Genomic DNA, 19,001 nt, shown 5'->3' with positions numbered 1-19,001 from the left:
AAAGTTACACGGTACCACCAAGCGATAATGATAAATCATAGTGATGGGGAAAGTTATTTTTCAAATTGTTTTTTTATTGTCTTTTGATAAATGATAGAATATCCATTTCGATATCATCGATCAATCGATGTTCACCAGGAATATAAATAAAACTCTACATAGCTCGCTGTCTGACTATGCGGAGCCGAAAATCTCTTCTTCCACTTTGGTAAGCAAGCTTATCTAACCAGTTACAAGACGACATTTTTTCGGTGTTTGGTAGCTAGTTGTAAGAGAAAATATTTTTCCGTTTTAGTAAGTTTTTGTTAGTTGGAACGAAGATGTGACTCAACGACAGTAGATTTTTATTTGTAGTATAAAAAAAATATATTAAACTTTTTTTAATACTTCATACATGTGATTTCTCTTTCGTTTTTATTTATTTCGCTGTTTGGTGACTAATTGTGACGAACAAAAAAATACAAAGAAATTATTGAATTTTTAACTTTTCTCGATAATATACCTTAATCGATTCGACGTTCATACGTCGAAATTAAGATATAAGTGTAAGGTTCTTCTCTACCCAAAAGTTAGAAGAGATTGCTGAGCAATAAATAAATGAATATATAAGGACAAATCACACAGATTGAGCTATCGCCAAAGTAAGTTCGAGACTTATGTTATGGGATACTAACTCAACGATACTATATTTTATAACAAATACATATATAGATAAACATCCAAGACCCGGGCCAATCACAAAAATATGATTTTCGTATTCGACCGTGGATCGAACCCGGGACCTCTCGGTTCAGAGCCAAGCACTTTACCATTGCGTCACCGAGGTCGTCCGCAATAAGTCCGCCTTTGCTCCATATGAACGTAATATGTATTCTTTGTGTACCTAATGTGTTTATGGGCAATAAAGTTAATTTATTATTATTAAGTATATTCGTCCACTTGGTAAACATTTCTGTGTTCGCTTCATGGTTTTAACATACTTCCAGAATGGTCTGTCGTCGAACAGCGCTGCAGTGCGCGCGGCAGCGGCCTCGTGCGCCGGCCGGCTGTGCGGCTGCGTGTGCGAGGCCGAGAGCCAGGCGCTCAGTGACCGGGTTATAGCCTTGGCCAGGACTTCGGCTAACAGGTAACCGACACTAAGCGAGCCAATGCTCACTGGTCACTGCTCACTGGTCACTGGTCATCCTACCAATTTGCATTAAATTTATCTATTTATTTATAATTTTTTAGGAGAACCAACAGCATATACAAACATTACATTACAAATTACATATACAAGAAGCCAATTACAAGTTCCAGCCGATAGTAACATGGTGTACTTATTACAATATAATAAAAATATAATAATTTATTTATTTATTCAGTTCACCAATATTTTGGATGAGCTTTGCGTATGTTTTTGAAAAATAAAGTTAATTAATACAGATACGGTATCAGGTATCAGATATGTTACATTATTTTTGTTTTTAATGAGTGAATATTTGCAGACCGGTCCGTGCAGCGGCTGCAGCGGCGGTGGGCGCTGTGCAGCGAGCGCGAGGCGCCGCGTCAAGCGCTGCAGCGCTGCCGGTGTTACGTGCGCTGGCTCAGGACACCACTAACGTCGAGATCCAAGTGAGTAGTTGCTGCAGCGGCGGTGGCCGCTGTGCAGCGAGCGCTGGGGAAACTTGCAGCAATGTGCATAGTCTGTCGATTTCGCTCGAGGGAAGAGAACAGAGGGCAAAGTGCTAGTTTGCATTTCACTACTCACCATCGAGTCGATTCGAAACAATCACATCGCGGTGTGGTTGTCGTTTCGTCACAATTGCGCACTGTGACTGGTTAGCTGCGTCTCACTTCGAATCAAATTGATGATGAGATGTATATAGCAAAGTTGCACAACGCACACAGGTAAAAAACTACTACAGGTACAAAACTTAGGTATTTCTGTTCTCTTGTGGGAAACAGGTCAATAAAAAGATTTGCACTTTGTGTGTCTATATTTTGACTTTCTTGTCTAAGTCTAGCCAGTAAGTAGGCTACGACCTAGGTGTGACGGCAGTAATTAGGTCTAAACGTAAATCTATCTTCACTTTGGGGTAGCATACGTAAACAAATATTTTTTTCCCAGGTATGGTCACTTCACGCACTAACAGTGCTAGCAGACGCTTCGGGCCCGATGTTCAGAAGCCACGTGGAATCCACCCTCAATCTGGCGCTCAAGCTGCTGTTCAATGCTCCTCCGTTCCAAGAAGACTTGCACAGGAGTATTGGAAGACTGTTGTCTGCTTTGATCACTGTCGTCGGACCTGAATTGCAAGGTTAGATATGTCTGAATGTCGTGAATGTCCTTCTTTTTTCATGAACTTATTTATTCAAATTTATTTACCCAACATATAGCTGAAAGCATTCTTTGCCAGTCACACTTCGGAAAAAACTGTAAAAGTATGAATAAATGTATTTTATTTGTTAACCCTATTTGGGTTTAATGATAAAGTAAATATAAAATACAGTATTGTAATATAAATTTGACGACTGATTATATGTGTCAAATCGTAGACCAATGGCAATACAGCGTCGAACCTTCTGTCTTAGCGCTGACATCTGGTCCCTCGTCATGAGAAAACCCTCATAGCAATCGATATTAAATATTTTTAAAATTTAATTTTCTGTTCGATTAGCGAAGCAGTTTTTTAGAAAATCAAAATGAGATGAAATCAAAATCGGATATTCGTTGTTTAGTAAGCGCGGTGTCACGCTTCACATGCGCGAGCGCAGCGCTGTTGGAATGCAGCGGAGGCAGAGCCGAAGCGGCCGGATGTCTGCAACAACTGCAGATGTTTGCGCCGAGGCACATCAACCTGCACACCTTGGTGCCACAGCTATGTGTAAGATTGACTTTGTTTTAGTAAGCGCGGTGAGGCATATCAAACTCTTGTTTGTCTTTATTTTGTCTGTTCGAGTTTATTTTTAAAAGCTCTCCCTGCATTTCCAGAATTCTGTAATTTAAGAATCTTTAAAGCAACAGTGAATAGGCATTTCCGAGCTGCGTGCAATATCCTAAATCTTTGCTTTCTATCAGGCTAAAATGAGGTCAAACACACCCAAATTAATAATAAAAAACGGCTTTTATTCAAAGTGTCCCGTATATTGGATCAAATCTTGCAAGACAAATTTGACTGTCTTCCCAGCGTCCGATTAAGATAAGAACAATCTTTCAGCGTGACTTATCGCACTCTGAGCTGGCAGTGCGCAGAGCAGCACTGTGTTGTCTGCGACAGCTGTCTCAGAAGGAAGCTGCGGAAGTTTGCAAATACGCGTTGATGGCACAGGACCACGTGCCAGCCAAACCATATTGTGGTAAGCTTATATAGTATTCTTGTATTTTTTTAAAGAATAACAGAATATTTTCTATCTTTCTTATTAGGAAAATGAAAGACAAGAAAGTGACTGATTTCAACGAGGTTGAGCCCGAGACGTATTCGAGGGCGTTAATCACCCGAGTTGAGAATAGTACTTTGTTCCAAGTGCTACATAGTGCTTTATACGACATCTGCATAATAAATGACTGCATAATAATGAAATAAGATACATATTTTTCCGGCAAAAAGTTTATTTATTACAGCCTGTACACTTTCGTTAATCCATGGCCTTGAAATATCTCCAACTAGCGGCCCGTCTCGACTTCGCTCGTGTAAAAACATAATAAATTATACACCTAAACCTTCCTTAGGAATCACACTATCTATTGGTGAAAACGGCATGAAAATCCATGCAGTAGTTTTTGAGTTTATCGCGAATAGACAGACAGACGCGGCAGAGGACTTTGTTTTATAATATGTAAGGAATACAGTCACTAGACGACCACATGTCGATATAACATGCAACTAAAAAATATTTTACAGGAGTAGTGATAACAGATAGCGGACTGCCCGGCGCTCTATTCGCTTTATTGGACACAGAAAGAGACGAACATTTGTTGTCGTATGCGCGTGATACTCTGACGTGCTGCCTCCTCGCCGCGGCTTCGTCCGCCAAGTTAAAGGACTGGATAGGATTGTTGAAACGAGTTCTCACCATACGATTGGGTAACTTTATAATTTTTATTATTTGCTTATTATTAGTAGACTTATTTATATCAGAAGACAGGACCATGGTAAATACTACAAGGAAAATAAAACAGTTCTTGTATAAGAAGTAGAAAACGATAAAATAGCTGCTATTCTATTCTAAAAAATGGCGCAATCGATGTTTTATTTAAAACGTGTTAACGCGTCGACTTGACTAACGTTGTAAAATATTAATAATTTAGCATAATATAGTTTTGTTAAGAAATTAACTGTGTCTGTTTTGTTGTGGAGAAGAATAATGTTTTTTTTTTAAATGTTTTATTTATTTGTATCATGGAATGTGAAACACAATTCTTTGTACTTGATATTGATAATGTTGTTAACAATTTAAATCGATAAAAGTAACCAACCACGAGGAATAATTGGCGCAGTCTGTATGAAAAATAAATGAAATAAAACTTATTCCTTTAATTTCAGAGGACAGCAACAATCCGGAAACGGATGACGGCGAGGGTGATGACGACCAGGCGGAATTCCATGCTGAATCTGAACAATCCACTCACCCAGCTGTACAGTCTCGGTGGCCTACTAGGGTTCGTATTTACTAAAATATATCTTTGATTTTAATCGTCATGTATCACGTCATTCTTTTAACGAGCTACGTTTTTTGGCATTGCAATACCGAATCAAGATCAAGATTGGTTGACGCACCCAGCATTGCCAGCTAAAAAACGTCCTCTTAACTTTTACTCTTTGTAGACAGACCGTCTAATAATATATATAAAAATAATGTGACTTTAGATACAAAATCTTATCTATGTAATCTTAGTTTTCCTTTTTTTGAAATATGTTAAAAGGCATATTTAATTTTTCAAGGAATTAATTTGTTTAGTTTCTACTAGTTAATCACTACATATTATAAAACAAAGTCGCTTATGTATGCTTAGACTACGCAACTGATTTTGATGCGGCTTTTTAAATAGATAGTGTTATTCCTGAGGAAGGTTGAGATGTATAATTTATTTTGGTTCTACCCAATCGAAGCGGGGGACGGGAAGCTAGCTATAGATAAGTACCTATTGTTTTTCAGGTGTTTGCAATGGAGTGTCTTCAGAAAATTATGGGTGCTTGCGAAGCGACGGGTGACCCGGCTCATTTTGATCTCGTAAAAGCCAAGGAAAAGATTCAGAAGGATCCGAATGGTAAGGGATATCTAACTTTTTCGATAGTCTTTAGAAAATGTTATTTTCAATAACAATAATATAAAGGAAGACTTGTGCAAAGTGTTATTATATACAATTAAATGTACTGTTTAATTTATATATACAGGGTTACTGGTATCTAACGCATAAACTTCCAAAGTAGCATAAGGTACATAGAGACTAACATCTTTTGTTCTACGACTTTTGTCTAAACATAATAAATACATTTTTTTTAGTTTTAATGTCGTTTTTATAAAACGTTAACTCTATGTTTGATTTCGCTACATAACGCTACTGTGCTGTCTCGTGTTGCTTGGTTATTACATAGAGTTAAGATGTGTAGAATTGCAAATTAGATTGTTTTTTTTTTTATATGAAAAAACAAACTATCTAATACGAAAAGTCGTAGAATAAAAGTTGCTAGTTTTCATGTACTCAAGTAGTTTTTAGGAAGTTTTGCGTTTGATATCAGTAACCCTGTATAGTTCGCCGATAGTGTGGAACTGGTATTGGATGGTTCGCAGAGCGTTTCCGCTGCGGCTGCGCGGTCATTACAATCTGTCAATTTATTTGAGGATTTTCAAAATCAATCATTCATAAAATTGACATTACTATAGTACAGAGTAATTAATGTAAAGTAATATAGTTAAACTCTTTCTTGTCTTGGTTAAAATTTGAAAAATTGTAATGACACGGCGACCGCATCGGTCGAAACGCTCAGCGAACCTATACTAAGCGAATGAACATATGATACATAACGTTTGACGACAGCGGACTACCTGTCGGTGTACCTGCCGGAGCTGGTGCGCATGGCGTTCGTGGCGGCGACAGGCGAGGCGGCCGCGCTGCGCCTGCGCGGGCTGCGCGTGCTGCAGCGCTGCGTGCGCGAGTTCGCGTGCGCGCCCGAGCCCGGCTTCCCCGGCCATCTGCTGCTGGAGCAGTACCAGGCTCAGGTCACTTGTTTTATTATTGTTTATGGGCCCAGCACGCTTCCAATCAAAATGACAATCAAAATGCATTAAAATTGTCATTAAGCAATTAAAGTCATTTATTTCTTCTGTACATAAATTTTATATTTATATACAGAAGAAATGACAGCTGTTATTCTTACTAAAAGCTTATATCCTGTTAAACATTATAAGTTTCTGCGTAAATTGGGAATTACCAAAATAATTTCATTTGATCTCTCTGACAACAAAGCTTATTATATAATGTGTTTAGGTGGGGGCGGCCGTCCGGCCCGCGTTCTCCGGAGACACGCCCTCGCATGTGACTGCGGCCGCCTGCGACGTCTGCTCCGCCTGGATCGGCTGCGGCGTGGCCAGGGACATCAACGACTTGAGGAGGTGTGAGCTCCCGCCCTGGCATACCACCTGGATGTCATAGCTTTGGCGGCAACCTGTATAGCAACAATAACATTCCAAATGAACCCTTCTTTGGCCAGTTGTAAAATCACAACGAAATCTTCAAATTAGTGAGGTTTCTATTCTTATGCTTACCCTGAGCTACGCGATATCTCAAAACCGACAAGACGCAAAAATACGTCTCTCTCTCATACTACATAAGTATATGCGATTTTTTTTATTTTGTATTCGGTGTTTATTTACGCTCATTTGGTTTCGTAGGGTCCACCAACTGCTCGTATCTAGCTTGGACAAGTTGAACACAAAGGGCAACACCACGCTCATATACAACGAAAGTATGGCAACATTGGAGAAATTGTCCATTTTGAAGGCGTGGGCCGAAGTAAGTTTTTAATTCCATGCGAATCCTTAGTGTTAAACATTTAGCCTCGCGAGTCGACATTGCTATTTTTTTTTTTTAATTCACACTGGCTGATTAGAATTCATAAGACCGCAGCTTTTTGTTTGTTTTGTTTGAGGCCATCGACTAAATAATGACATTCTATTTCTAAAATTTATATTCCCGCACTTGATTTGTAATTACTATGTGGTTTTCAGGCAACATTTGGTATTTCGCATATTCCATCAGATTTTATTCAGCTTTTAAGATAAAAAAATGGTGTAATTCAACATTTGTCATATATTGAATATTTCCAGGTGTACATAGTAGCGATGGTCAGTAACGGCAGCGCTCCCGGCAGTTACGTCAAACAACTCGACACGAAACCTTTCAACAACAGCACCGAGTTGGCGAAATGGCGGAACACCATACTGCAGAATTCCAATCAAATTGGTGAGTAGCCACTCAGTAACATTTTTTAGTTAGGAATTAGATGTTCTCCTCCCACTAACACTAGTTAGTATACAACCTCTTGTGATGCAAGCAGGATTGGCTGCTTACCATCAGCGATTACCATATACTGTTATTATAAAGAGCGTTTGTGAGTTTGTGACTTTGTATGTTTGAGGCGGGTAATATCCGAAACTTCCCAACTGATTTCAAAAATCCTTTCATCATTAGAAAGGTACATTATCCAAGATTGCTATAGGCTATATTTTATGTCAAAGTTCCCACGGGAGCGAAAGCCGCGGGCAACATATTATAATTAAATAGATTGTAATAAATAGTACATTATAATTTAAAAAACAAAACCAGGTACTTTTCGTGTAAGCTTTAGTGGATTGCTGATTATTTATGATATTTATCATTTCAATTATGTTTTTTTTGTTACCTGTATTCTGTTTTAGTGCCTTATAAAATTTTTGAGGGCTGCGATATCCAAACTGATCTGTGGAGCGATGTGGGTCATGCTACTTACATAACTAGGCTAAAAAACTGGTTAAAATTAACGCCAGGCATCTTACACGAGAAGTTTGAAAATTGCTGTGACCATCGGACAGCGTTGTCTCCCACGGCCGGAACGAGACTTATTAGTCTCGTCCGGCACTATTGTGCCGGTCAACTTTTTTGACATGTGTTTCGAAAGTTATGTATATTGTACTAGCTGCGCCCCGGAGCTTCGCTCCCTTGGGAATTTCGGGATAAAAAGTACCCTATGTGTTATTTGAGGTTACATACTAATTTAAGAGCTAATTTAATGACAATCGGTCCAGTATATTTGGTGTGAAGAGGTAACAAACAAATAAATTTAGTTTCGCATTTATAATATTAGGTATGATTAAGATAGTTAGGATGCATGCATATATATTCGTGGGCGTTGAACGTGTTGGCTACGCACCATTGCCTAACTCTGAACATTGCATAGTTTGTATGAGTGCATATATTCGCCACAACGAAAAACCAGCGATGTATGTCGAATTCGCCAAGTTGGGCGAATTGGTCCGCGACAATGTGCAGCCGGCGTTAAACATGATGGTTCGCAGACAACAACAAGCAAGAGAGCGAGACAGACAGCGAGTACGGGGAGTTCGAGTGTAAAGGCGAGAGTCTGCTGAAGCTCGTGGAGCCCGAACTCGACAGCCTCGGGGAGAACTGGCTCGCGGCCTTGAAGGACCACGCCTTGCTCACTCTGCCGCCAGGTCACTCATTTGACTCATTTTTTTTCCGGATTTTTTTATAACCAAGTTCATTTCACTCTCTTCCTGTTTTGCGCGATTGAGTAACAAACATCTGTTCATTGTGGAGGCCAAATACGATAGATAAATATAAATAAATAAATATTATAATTATTACTAGTTGTTTGCCGTGAACTTAGACGTCGCGGACACAATACATTTTTATAAAATTGTGAATATTTCATATACTACTTGAACGATTTTGTTGCCCCACGTACTTAAAAATTCTATTGACATATACTACATACCTATCAAATTTCATCACAATCAGACCAACGGTGCGATCGCGTTACAAACATTACAAACAAAACGCGTTACAAACAAAAAATGTATATTTTCCCCAAGTTGATTTCTAGCCAATTAACTAATTTTGTAAAAATTTGAAAAAGTTTCGTCATATTATTTAACTAATTTTCATACAAATATAACAACGCACATCATTACATAAGAAGTTTAAAAATTTTGAACCTCACACAAAGACATGAATTCTGAAAACATAACAATCTTTTTGTTGTATAAACGGAACCCTTATATTTTTATTTAGTTGTGTAAAAACCTGTGATGCGTTTTCAGAGTTCTCATCGCAGTTGCCTCACGGCGGTGGAGCATTTTACTCCGCGGAAACGGCGGAAGCGTCTCGTGCGCACTACGGACACGCGTGGCCATCTTTGTTGGACGCCGCCGCTCTCAGATTCAACGCTGACATATCACAAGCCACAGGTAATCCATACTAGATGGTGACTGAGTCACAAGTAACTATTGTGTAATTATTTAAACCTATCGTTGTACACTTAGTAGGCAAATAAAAGAATATAAATATCTATTTCAACATGTTAGTCTAGTTTTGTTAAAAGTATTTTTTTTTTCATCGGCTCACGATCACAATCATAATATGTTTCCGTATAGCTATTGACCATGTACTTTATTGTGTACTTACATTATTATATTACTGAGAAAAAAAAATATATTAAAAAATATGGTAATTGGAAGCCCTCAGCCCTCTGTTTATATTAGTTTCTTTCGGCATTTCTTCTCACCAGTGGGTGTGGTTTCGGGTGGTTTGTAGCTTTGGTAAATATTACTTAATTTAGAATATGACTTGACTGAAATGCCTGTGAAGGCGTAATTTCTGAATAAATGATTTAACTTGATGCATTATCCAAATAATAATATAAAAAAATATTATGTAAATATTTATTTTACAGGTAAAACCGAAGCTAAACTGGACAATAGGTCGTCGAAAACTGAAAACGGTAACTGCGAGTTCTTTGAACCGGTTGACGAGAGATTCCATTTATTATTTGGTAAGAATGTGTTCATTGAAGATTTTCTCAATCATTCATTTCATACAGTGAGGTCATATATTGAAATGAATGAATGAACTCTATATCATGCAGTACAACATATAATGATATTAGATGAGATTAAATTTTTATCAGTCTCATAATATATAATCTGTTTCAGGCATATGCATGGAGGCTCTATGCGCCCAACGAGATATGAGCGTTGAAAATACAATCACTGTGTTGATGTCGCTTGTGACTTTATTAGACGCTCCTGAAAACAGGGCTCGGTTACTGAAAGACAGGTTAGTACACATTTTATTCTCGGCTTTTTAAACCTAAAAAATATATTACTAAAAAATATTGAATTTTGTTCTTATATTCCACTGCTCGCAATTTTTCTCCTACTTCTGTGTCATAAATGGAAGATTAAAAAAAAAAAACATACATTTTTAAACACCAGTCACAGTCGATTGACCATTCTATTCAAAGTAAGAAAAGTAGTTACTTTAGTTAAATTATTATCATTTTGGTTGCATTAGAAAATACATATTTACAAACAAAAAACGGCCATCGCAAGTTCGCCGTTGCCGGTTAAATTTATAATAGAAAAAAGTCCACTAAATTTAAAACCAAATAAAATGCTACACTATCGGTGAACTCAGCCTGATGCCGACGCGAATCAACGTGCATTGCGTAGTTTGTATATAAGTTTTTCATATTACCTCAAGGAAAAATCAGCAACGTACGTCGAAAGTGTATAATTTTTCGGCATCGAATTGTTTTCCAGAGCATTAGCAATCGAGTTGTGTCAGATAATCCACCGCACGGGGCTGACGCAGGAAAGCATCGAAGCCCTGCTTTTAGCCGCCGACGTGCTGAAACTCATCATAGAGGGCGCTAGGGAGCAGTTGCATGCCAATATGCAGGCAAAGATCAAAGGTTAGTATTATGTCATATAACATCTATATTGTTATATTTTTTACGGGAAATCCGTTCTTAGTGCTCCTCTACACTGTCCTACACACCTAATTTCAGCTTTCTACGCCCAGTAGTTTCGGCTATGTGTTGTCTGCCAGTCAGTCAGTCAGTAACTCAGTAACGTAAGAGTTTTATATACATATAAGATAGATTAGTCGGCGCTACTGGCGAGTGAGGTCAAAATCAATTTTTTGTTTGCTTTGGACATAATTTTTACTCTACAACACTATAAAATGTATAAATCAAACGTACAACACGTTTGATTATTCAGACTGACATAGTTTGTGTAGGTGAATGAAGGCCAAACATGTGTGGGCGAGACAAGATGACATTAATAATTCGCTTATCACCTAATGGCATAGGAAATCTGCTTTATTTACTTTTAACAGATGTTTTGTAAGCACTACATTTGCACTACATTTTTTACTTTTATTTTATAATTTCAATTTTCCTCAGAACTAGCGCCCTCTGAAGCCGAAGACAACAGTGCGATCCCGCAATCAGTTCTGGAAGTGGTTCACACACTAGGCGAGGGCGGGCCTACAGGTTGGTTTAACAGATTATTCATATTATGAAAAATTATGAGGTATTCTTTAACAGCAAAATATAGTGTCTTCAATCTGTGTCTTAGGTCACTTGTTTCCGTTGAAGGAAAACGTAAATGAGGAAGCCTGCACACGGTTAACGGATTTACACTGGTTGACTGTTAATTTCACTAGTGTGCATGCGACTATTGTCATAGTCATAAAGGCACATCATGTCTTTAGGTGATTTGAAAATCTGACACCAGTCACTTGTTAAAATAAAGATTAAAAACTCTGTCTCTTTCATACAGGAGACCTGCCCCCGGGCAAATCGCTAGTGTTCGCGGCGCTGGAGCTGTCAGTGTGCCTGCTGGTGAGGAGGCTGCCGCAGCTGCGGCCGCTGAAGGCTGCCGGTGTGATCGGCACGCCCAGGAGCTTCGGACCTCACGGCGACACGTTGTTGATTAAGGCTCTATCGGCCATGGGAGAGCTACCCACGCTCACTAGTCCTCACGGTATGAACTTATACTGTTGCAATAGTTACCCGTAAATCGGCATTGTTCTTGAAGCGAATCCGAGCGCTGAAGCTAGTGTGAAAAGAAAATTAGATTTTCTCTTGCGAAGCGTTTAACTGGTGGTGAGTTGTGAACTGTCTTTTCATTTATACAGGCTTTTATTTTACTTTATGTAAGTATATATATATGCATGACGATATGTTTGTTCGGGTACAATTTTGCATTCAACCGATTGAGTAGAATTTTCGTACACACGTTAAGTTTAGATCTGCTCCCAACCAGTGGTGAACTCCTCTAACGTTTTTATCAGGCGTTGAATGCAATTAAAAAAAAACATGTGTGAAAAAAAAAACATTTTTGTAAAAAACTTAAAAGAAAATATTTTTCTCAACCCTAAAAAATCCTTTTCAGGAGCATTGTCCCTACTTCCAACACTCCTCTACTTATCTACGGAAATCCTGCGCGAGAGCAAAGGCTCGGCTCTCGTAGCTGAAGCGGGGCTATTGTTATTGCAACAAGCGGTGGAGTGCCGCGTCGTCAAGGTGCTGGAACAGACGAACACACAACACGCTAAGCTGCTGCAGGCTACGTTGGCTAAACTTTTGGAGAGGGTCAAAAGCGGTTAGTATAGCTATCGTAAATTCAATCATCACTTATTGACGTCAAAGATTTACTTAAAACTAAGTTTATTGCTGACTTCCAAAGCGCAGGTGAAGAAAAATAGCTTCTTATTAGTCCCGAAGCTTCGCTACTTTTTACCCCATTATTTCTACAGTGATGGGATAAGAAGTACTCAGGAATAATTTGAATTCCTTTTTGCAAAAGAATTTTGGAAATTATTTCGCTGAGAGGTGCTTTGGGATAAGTTTCAGGTTGCAATTTTTGGGAATATTAATACAAATACAGTAATAACGGTTTTCATATTTTGTGACAACCCTGACTGCATTTTCAACGCTGGCGGCTGTTTCGCCTTCACCAAGCTCGTCGAACAATGTACAATCTGTCAAGGAAGTGGAGGAAACTGATTTTAAACGAGCTAAATTTTTTAAAAATTGCAATGCCAAATAGAATGGTCAAGATTGGTTGATAAATCAGTGTTGCCAGCCGACAGGAGACAGCGCCCTCATTTATGTAGCTTACTGCCATCTAGCGTCCGTAATAATAAACACTAAAACAATAAAATAGCTGCAGGTTTTTAAATAACGCTGAATAACTTCCAGACGAAGCGGACCAGCGACTGGACGCCATAGTGGGCGCGCGGGCGATGGCGGCGGTGGTCAGTGTGGAGCCCCCCGCCCCCGCGCTCCACTACCCCTGCCTCAACCACTTCCGCCAGTGTCTCGACACTGCGGACGATGAGGTTGGTACACGATTATATCACCTTCTCACATATAGCTTGTTCGTTTATAATATTACTAGATGCGGCCCGGGGCTTCGCTCCCGTGGGAATTTTGAGATAAAATATAACCTATAGCAATCGGCGGAGGGTACAAAAAAAAATAAAACTTTATTTATAGTTAAAAGAAATATAATTTCACATAAAATATACAATAAATTCATAAATCTAAGTGAAGTGACAATTGCTCAAAGTGGGAAACAAATGTGTCGAAGAACCGAAGTCCGATGCGCTGCCAAGTGTATCGAGATGGGTTGCGAAACAGCACGGCGGGTGCTCCTTGTTTATAATAAAGCCAAGATACTTCTATTTAACTAACTACTTGTTCTGCCATAAATGTACATTTAAATGCCACTCTCAGATTTGCCATATGATCTTTATAATTTCTCCCGGTTATACAGATATCGTCCAAAAAACCACACAGCTTGGCACTGCCCGTAACGTTTCCTCCATTATTTTTTAAAATTTTTCCGGTATACAGGAAAGACCATAGGGCATACGACGATATACGAAAGTTTTAATATGTGTCGTGATTGCTGTATACGCCTGGGAATCTTTAGAAAGTAAACATTGTTCGTAAGCATGCCTAAGGTCTATTTTAGAATACCTATCCCCTCCACTGAGGTTCGCAAACAACTCCTCAATACGAGGCAATGGATAATGTTCTCTTTTCAATTTGGGATTAATCGTAATTTTATAATCGCCACAAATTCTTATTTCACCGTTTTGTGTCACTACTGGAACGATCGCTGTGCCCATATTCCGATCCATCTGCTTCGAGCCTTGCGAGCTCGAGCTATCTGAGAGCTGCAATTATTCAATTGCAGCACGCTTACACGTACCCAGCTTGTCCGTAAACACTTGTGGAAACTCCGCAGCTAACTGACTCACAAGACGATCCTCGATTATTTCATGCAATTGTATATTGTTAATTTGTAACTCCCGTAACCAATCGCGTCCTAAAAGGGGCCGAGCGCCGTTTTTAATAATATACAATGGTAAAGTGGCTGTAACACTAGCTAAGACAACGTCTACATTTATATAACCGAGCGATTCGATTTGAGAGCCGGAGTATGCACGTAAAATCAAATTATCTGTTATAATCGATTTATTTGAAAGTTGCGGATATTCTGCTACCAGTGTCTATTTCGCACTCAATATTGTTACCATCAATCATAACATTAATAAAGAACGGTTTGTTACCTTGAGTCGCCACCTCGATATCGAACATGCCATCCGATCCACCGTTATCACTCACGTAAGTATACCCACTCACTCGCGATCTAAACTCGTGCACTTGTTTGCACATGACCTTTAAATGGCCGCACTGGTTGCACTCATCACAATTATATTGCGTATAACGACACCGATCTGCACAATGCGCCTTGCCGCGGCCGCCGGCCGCTGCCCCGGTGCTGCTATCCCTCGTGTCCCGCGAGTATCATGGAGACCATCCCCCGCGTCGACGCTGCTCGACCCCGGGTTTACACTCCCTCCGCGTGCTTCTCCGCGGCCTCCAGCCAAAGCCAGCTCCACGGCTTCCTTGTATTTGATATGCTTTTCCGCGAAAATTCTGGATCACATCGCATCATTGATTAAATCCAGACACAAACTGATCCCTAAGATTTTCCTCTAATGTCGAACATGAATTGCATTTACCAAAATTACAAGTCGCGGCAAGATGCTTTAAAGCCTGCAAATATTTCATCATGGATTCTCCGGTTCGTTGTCTTCGTAGTCTAAATACGTGACGTTCCGCAATTTTTGATCTTTGAGGTTCTAAATGCTCTTTAATCAAGGCTACTAAATCATTGAAGATTTATTTTACCATTCAAGATTTATTTTCTGGTAACTCCGGTGAACACAGATCACACATTAAGGCATATGTTGATTCGCCAACAACCGTAATTAATAAAGGCACTTTTAACTCATTCTTCACTTCATTTAACAAAATATACTGATTTACGCGACGTATGTATGCCGGCCATTGTTGCGAATTCGTATTAAACGCCTCTAATTTACCGTTCGGCATAGTATTTAAGGATTTACACGAAAATAAATATTCAACTGACTGCGCCAATGCAACGAATGAAAGACGGAAGCTGTCTGTAGATTGATTTATTGAGCTTGACACTGACAGTTAATAACATCGTCATAAAAATACAGAAGCAAGTGGCCAGTCCATGCCACATGAATCATGCGATGTATTTCTTCGATAGATGCTTATCAGCGATTCTAGAGATATCCACACACGTAACATGCATGATAATACATTGTTATGATAAACACGAGGATGTAAATTGAATTAGTAAAGGTAAGGGTAGAATATAATTTGGAATAACACATTAGTATCTTTTATCCCGAAGTTCCTACGGGAGCCAAGTTCCGGGGGCGTAGCTAATATATAGTATTAGTATGTATTAACAAGGTGTGTCCACGTCGCAGGCGTTCGCGACGTGCTGCGGCGTGGTGCGGCTCGTGTGGGGCAGACAGGCGCCGCGCGCGCTGCAGTCGGGCTGGGCGCGCGCGCTGGCGCCGCGTGTGGTGCGACGCGCGGCCGCGTGCGCCGCGAGCCGCGAGCCCGCGCCTTCGTCCGCGCGCGCGCGCGCTGCGCTCGCCGCGCTCGCGGCGCTCGACGATCTGCTCGACGCCGCGCCCGACGGTGCCCGTGAGTAAATCCCTAATCTAAATCATTCAGAAATTAGGCCTTCGCAGGCACCTTTTTCTCGTCATACTCCAAATTAAATGATATTTACAAAAGCTACAAACTATTAGTATATGTCCATGACTCTGATGACCCATTGTTGGAGTGCTGTACGGAAAAACAAATACCGCATCATAATCGGTTCACACGTTGATAAAGTGCGGTACCACGTCCACAGACAAACACACTTAGCAGTCAAACTTATAATACCCCTCTTTTTGTGTCGGAGGTTAAAAATTGAATCGAATCAAAATAATTCAATTTGACATTCCACGGGTATACATTACCGATACATTGCATTTAAAAACGAGCCTATCTAGCCGTAAAAAACATACATACTGGTACTACATGGTGTAATCCTATGACCACACAATTTCAAATAAGAATATTTTTCAAGCATAAATAAGGAAATTAAAAAAGTTTTGCACACCTTATGTCATATATTATATAAAATTGAATCTTAACAATTAAAATGGTTTCATGCCCAACCTTCAGAGGATAATTATAAAGGTAAGCTGTAAAACGAATAAAAAATGTTGACATACCGTATACAAATACGTCAATGTACTAGCGTTAAAATAAGAAAAGAGTATTTCATTTGACTTGTTACTAGTAACCAATAATTATTGTAGCAAAATCATCGTTTTGGCGAGCGATGGCGCCATGACACTTAAAAAATATATATTATTATGTCAAAAATGCTACATCGGAGGTCCCGTGTTTGATTCCAGGTTCGATTATGAAGTATTTTCCTAATGACTTTGGTTTCAAATATTTATTATTTTTAAGTTCTCTACCATAACATATCCATTTGTTAACTTATGTATTAGCATATATGGGATAACCAACTTTGATGAAAGGTAGCCTGTGTCTTTCTTCATACTTAAATCTACATGTATGCAAAATTTCAAGAATATTGGTTGAGTAAATAGAGCGTGAAGAGGTAACAGGGTGGTTCGCAGAGCGTTTCGACCGCTGCGGCTGCGCGGTCATTACAATCCGTCAGTTTTCTTGAGGAAGGAATCCTTTCCAAAATCAATCATTCATAAAATTGACATTAATACAGTACAGAGTAATTAATGTAAAGTCATATAGTAAAACTCATTCTTGTCTTTGTAATAATTTGAAAATTTGTAATGACAGCGCGACCGCAGCGGTCGAAACGTTCTGCGAACCACCCAACAAACAAACAAACTACTTTCGCATTTATAATATCAGTAGGATTAGGATTTTTGTACTAGTCATTACACGAAAATGCGGGAGCTCTGGCACATGACATATTCTTCCAATGTAGATATTCTAAGTAAAACGGTTACCATAATCAAGTTTTCCGTGCTTGTGAATTTCCTATTAATGATAAAACATGTCCAGGCGTCCAATTGCTGTGGCTGCTGGTGCCAGTGGTGATCTCGTACCTGCGTCCGGACCCGCCCCGCCCCCCGCCCGCGCAGATGCTACACGACTTCGCGCTGCAGTGGCTCACGAGGGTCGGACCCAGGCATCCGCAGGTATTTAATATCTTTAAACTTTATTGCTCCATGGCGTCCGCAATCTTGAGTCCTGGGTTCGATTCCCTGCGCGGGTAAACATTTTAGCTGTGATCACAAAAGTGTTGTGTCCGTTTCTGTGTTTGTGTCACAGACCATTTAACCTTAAGACCGCGCATCACCGGCAAATCTATTCGCCAAGCTTATGTCGTGACACTACATAAGATCGGGCCCCGCCCCTTTTATTTGGTTATACCGCCGGCGAGCATCGAAGCGAAGGCTGTGCCAGTTTGCTCATAAATAAAAACAATATCAAAACAATGATGCCGTATTGTGCTATGAAATGGTGTAGAAAGTGTAGCTCAACGTCCAGTCTAACAAAAGATGGAATCACTTTTCACCAACAAGTCATTATTTTTTTATTATAATTTAATTTGATAATTTTCCAAACCATGTTGTTTTAGAAACAATAATATAAGAACAAAATATATCTAGCTCTTTCTTTCGCACTTAAATCAATATGGCACAAACATACAATTATCTCGCTCTGCCTTGGCACGTGTAAGGTAGTAGTGACGGGACACATAGATACGATAATCGATCGATGATGGCGCTAGTGTGCGGGTATGTAACGCCTTATGTTTATTTTTTTTAATTCCTTGACCTTGAATTATAGCCTATTGAGAAAGACTTGTTTGCTTGTGATTACGTTTGATACTTCTTTACGTCTTAACGTTCGAATGGGTGGGCATTTTTTTTTAGAAATTTGGTTTTGTTGAGGTAGCTGATACCTTGTATTTTTATCTTTTATAGAGTACTTTTATCCCGAAAAGTTTGCGATACTTGTAGGATTTGGTCAAAAAGTCTGATAGTCAATGACGCTTTATAAAGTATGAGCCCTAGAGACTATGCGGTTATTCGAAAAGGACGTGAAAAGATTTACTCGGAGTCATAGTGAAACGTAGACGAAACTTTGGTTAAATATGAAAAAGTATAATTAATCAAAAGTTACTGCCTACTTTTAGTTGAAATATGTTTAGTCTCTTTCTGTCAATGTCAAATATTGTAAAGTGCTATAGGGACAAAACATAATTTAAACTCGAAGTAGGCTATACTTTTTTATGAATGATAAACCCTTAAATTTTGAAGATTCGATTATTTTTTTTATGATCTGCGACGGCCTAACGTCAATCCTTTTTGAGAATGTCTAAACAAAACAAATTGTCATATCATTTATCTCAACAATATTTACTATAATGAACTGTAGTAATAAAGACCAAATAAATAATATACTGTCTTTTCTTTATATTATTTTTCTGTTGCAATATTGTATTGTTTGTCATACAGATATATATTTCCCGAGACCGTACTCTGTTCGAGA

General features: G+C 39.2%; 1 protein-coding gene across 1 annotated transcript in view; it reads left to right on the top strand.

The window, feature by feature from the left end:
* The window catches only part of LOC128678046 (uncharacterized protein), a 32,274-nt gene that overhangs the window by 11,479 nt on the left and 1,794 nt on the right, over positions 1-19,001 (top strand). Inside the window, exons 20-42 of the mRNA XM_053759294.2 lie at positions 987-1,126; positions 1,488-1,614; positions 2,111-2,300; positions 2,722-2,867; positions 3,201-3,339; positions 3,885-4,067; positions 4,527-4,642; positions 5,140-5,251; positions 6,023-6,204; positions 6,473-6,597; positions 6,877-6,997; positions 7,312-7,447; positions 8,539-8,694; positions 9,304-9,450; positions 9,936-10,034; positions 10,195-10,318; positions 10,804-10,955; positions 11,451-11,540; positions 11,830-12,033; positions 12,445-12,654; positions 13,254-13,393; positions 15,875-16,097; positions 17,505-17,641. Coding sequence (XP_053615269.1) covers positions 987-1,126; positions 1,488-1,614; positions 2,111-2,300; positions 2,722-2,867; positions 3,201-3,339; positions 3,885-4,067; positions 4,527-4,642; positions 5,140-5,251; positions 6,023-6,204; positions 6,473-6,597; positions 6,877-6,997; positions 7,312-7,447; positions 8,539-8,694; positions 9,304-9,450; positions 9,936-10,034; positions 10,195-10,318; positions 10,804-10,955; positions 11,451-11,540; positions 11,830-12,033; positions 12,445-12,654; positions 13,254-13,393; positions 15,875-16,097; positions 17,505-17,641 — 3,399 coding nt within the window. The remainder of the gene's footprint in view (positions 1-986; positions 1,127-1,487; positions 1,615-2,110; positions 2,301-2,721; positions 2,868-3,200; positions 3,340-3,884; positions 4,068-4,526; positions 4,643-5,139; positions 5,252-6,022; positions 6,205-6,472; positions 6,598-6,876; positions 6,998-7,311; positions 7,448-8,538; positions 8,695-9,303; positions 9,451-9,935; positions 10,035-10,194; positions 10,319-10,803; positions 10,956-11,450; positions 11,541-11,829; positions 12,034-12,444; positions 12,655-13,253; positions 13,394-15,874; positions 16,098-17,504; positions 17,642-19,001) is intronic.

Source organism: Plodia interpunctella, chromosome 19 (assembly GCF_027563975.2).
Source record: "Plodia interpunctella isolate USDA-ARS_2022_Savannah chromosome 19, ilPloInte3.2, whole genome shotgun sequence".
Lineage (NCBI taxonomy): Eukaryota > Metazoa > Arthropoda > Insecta > Lepidoptera > Pyralidae > Plodia > Plodia interpunctella.
This window is presented reverse-complemented; position numbering and strand designations above follow the sequence as displayed.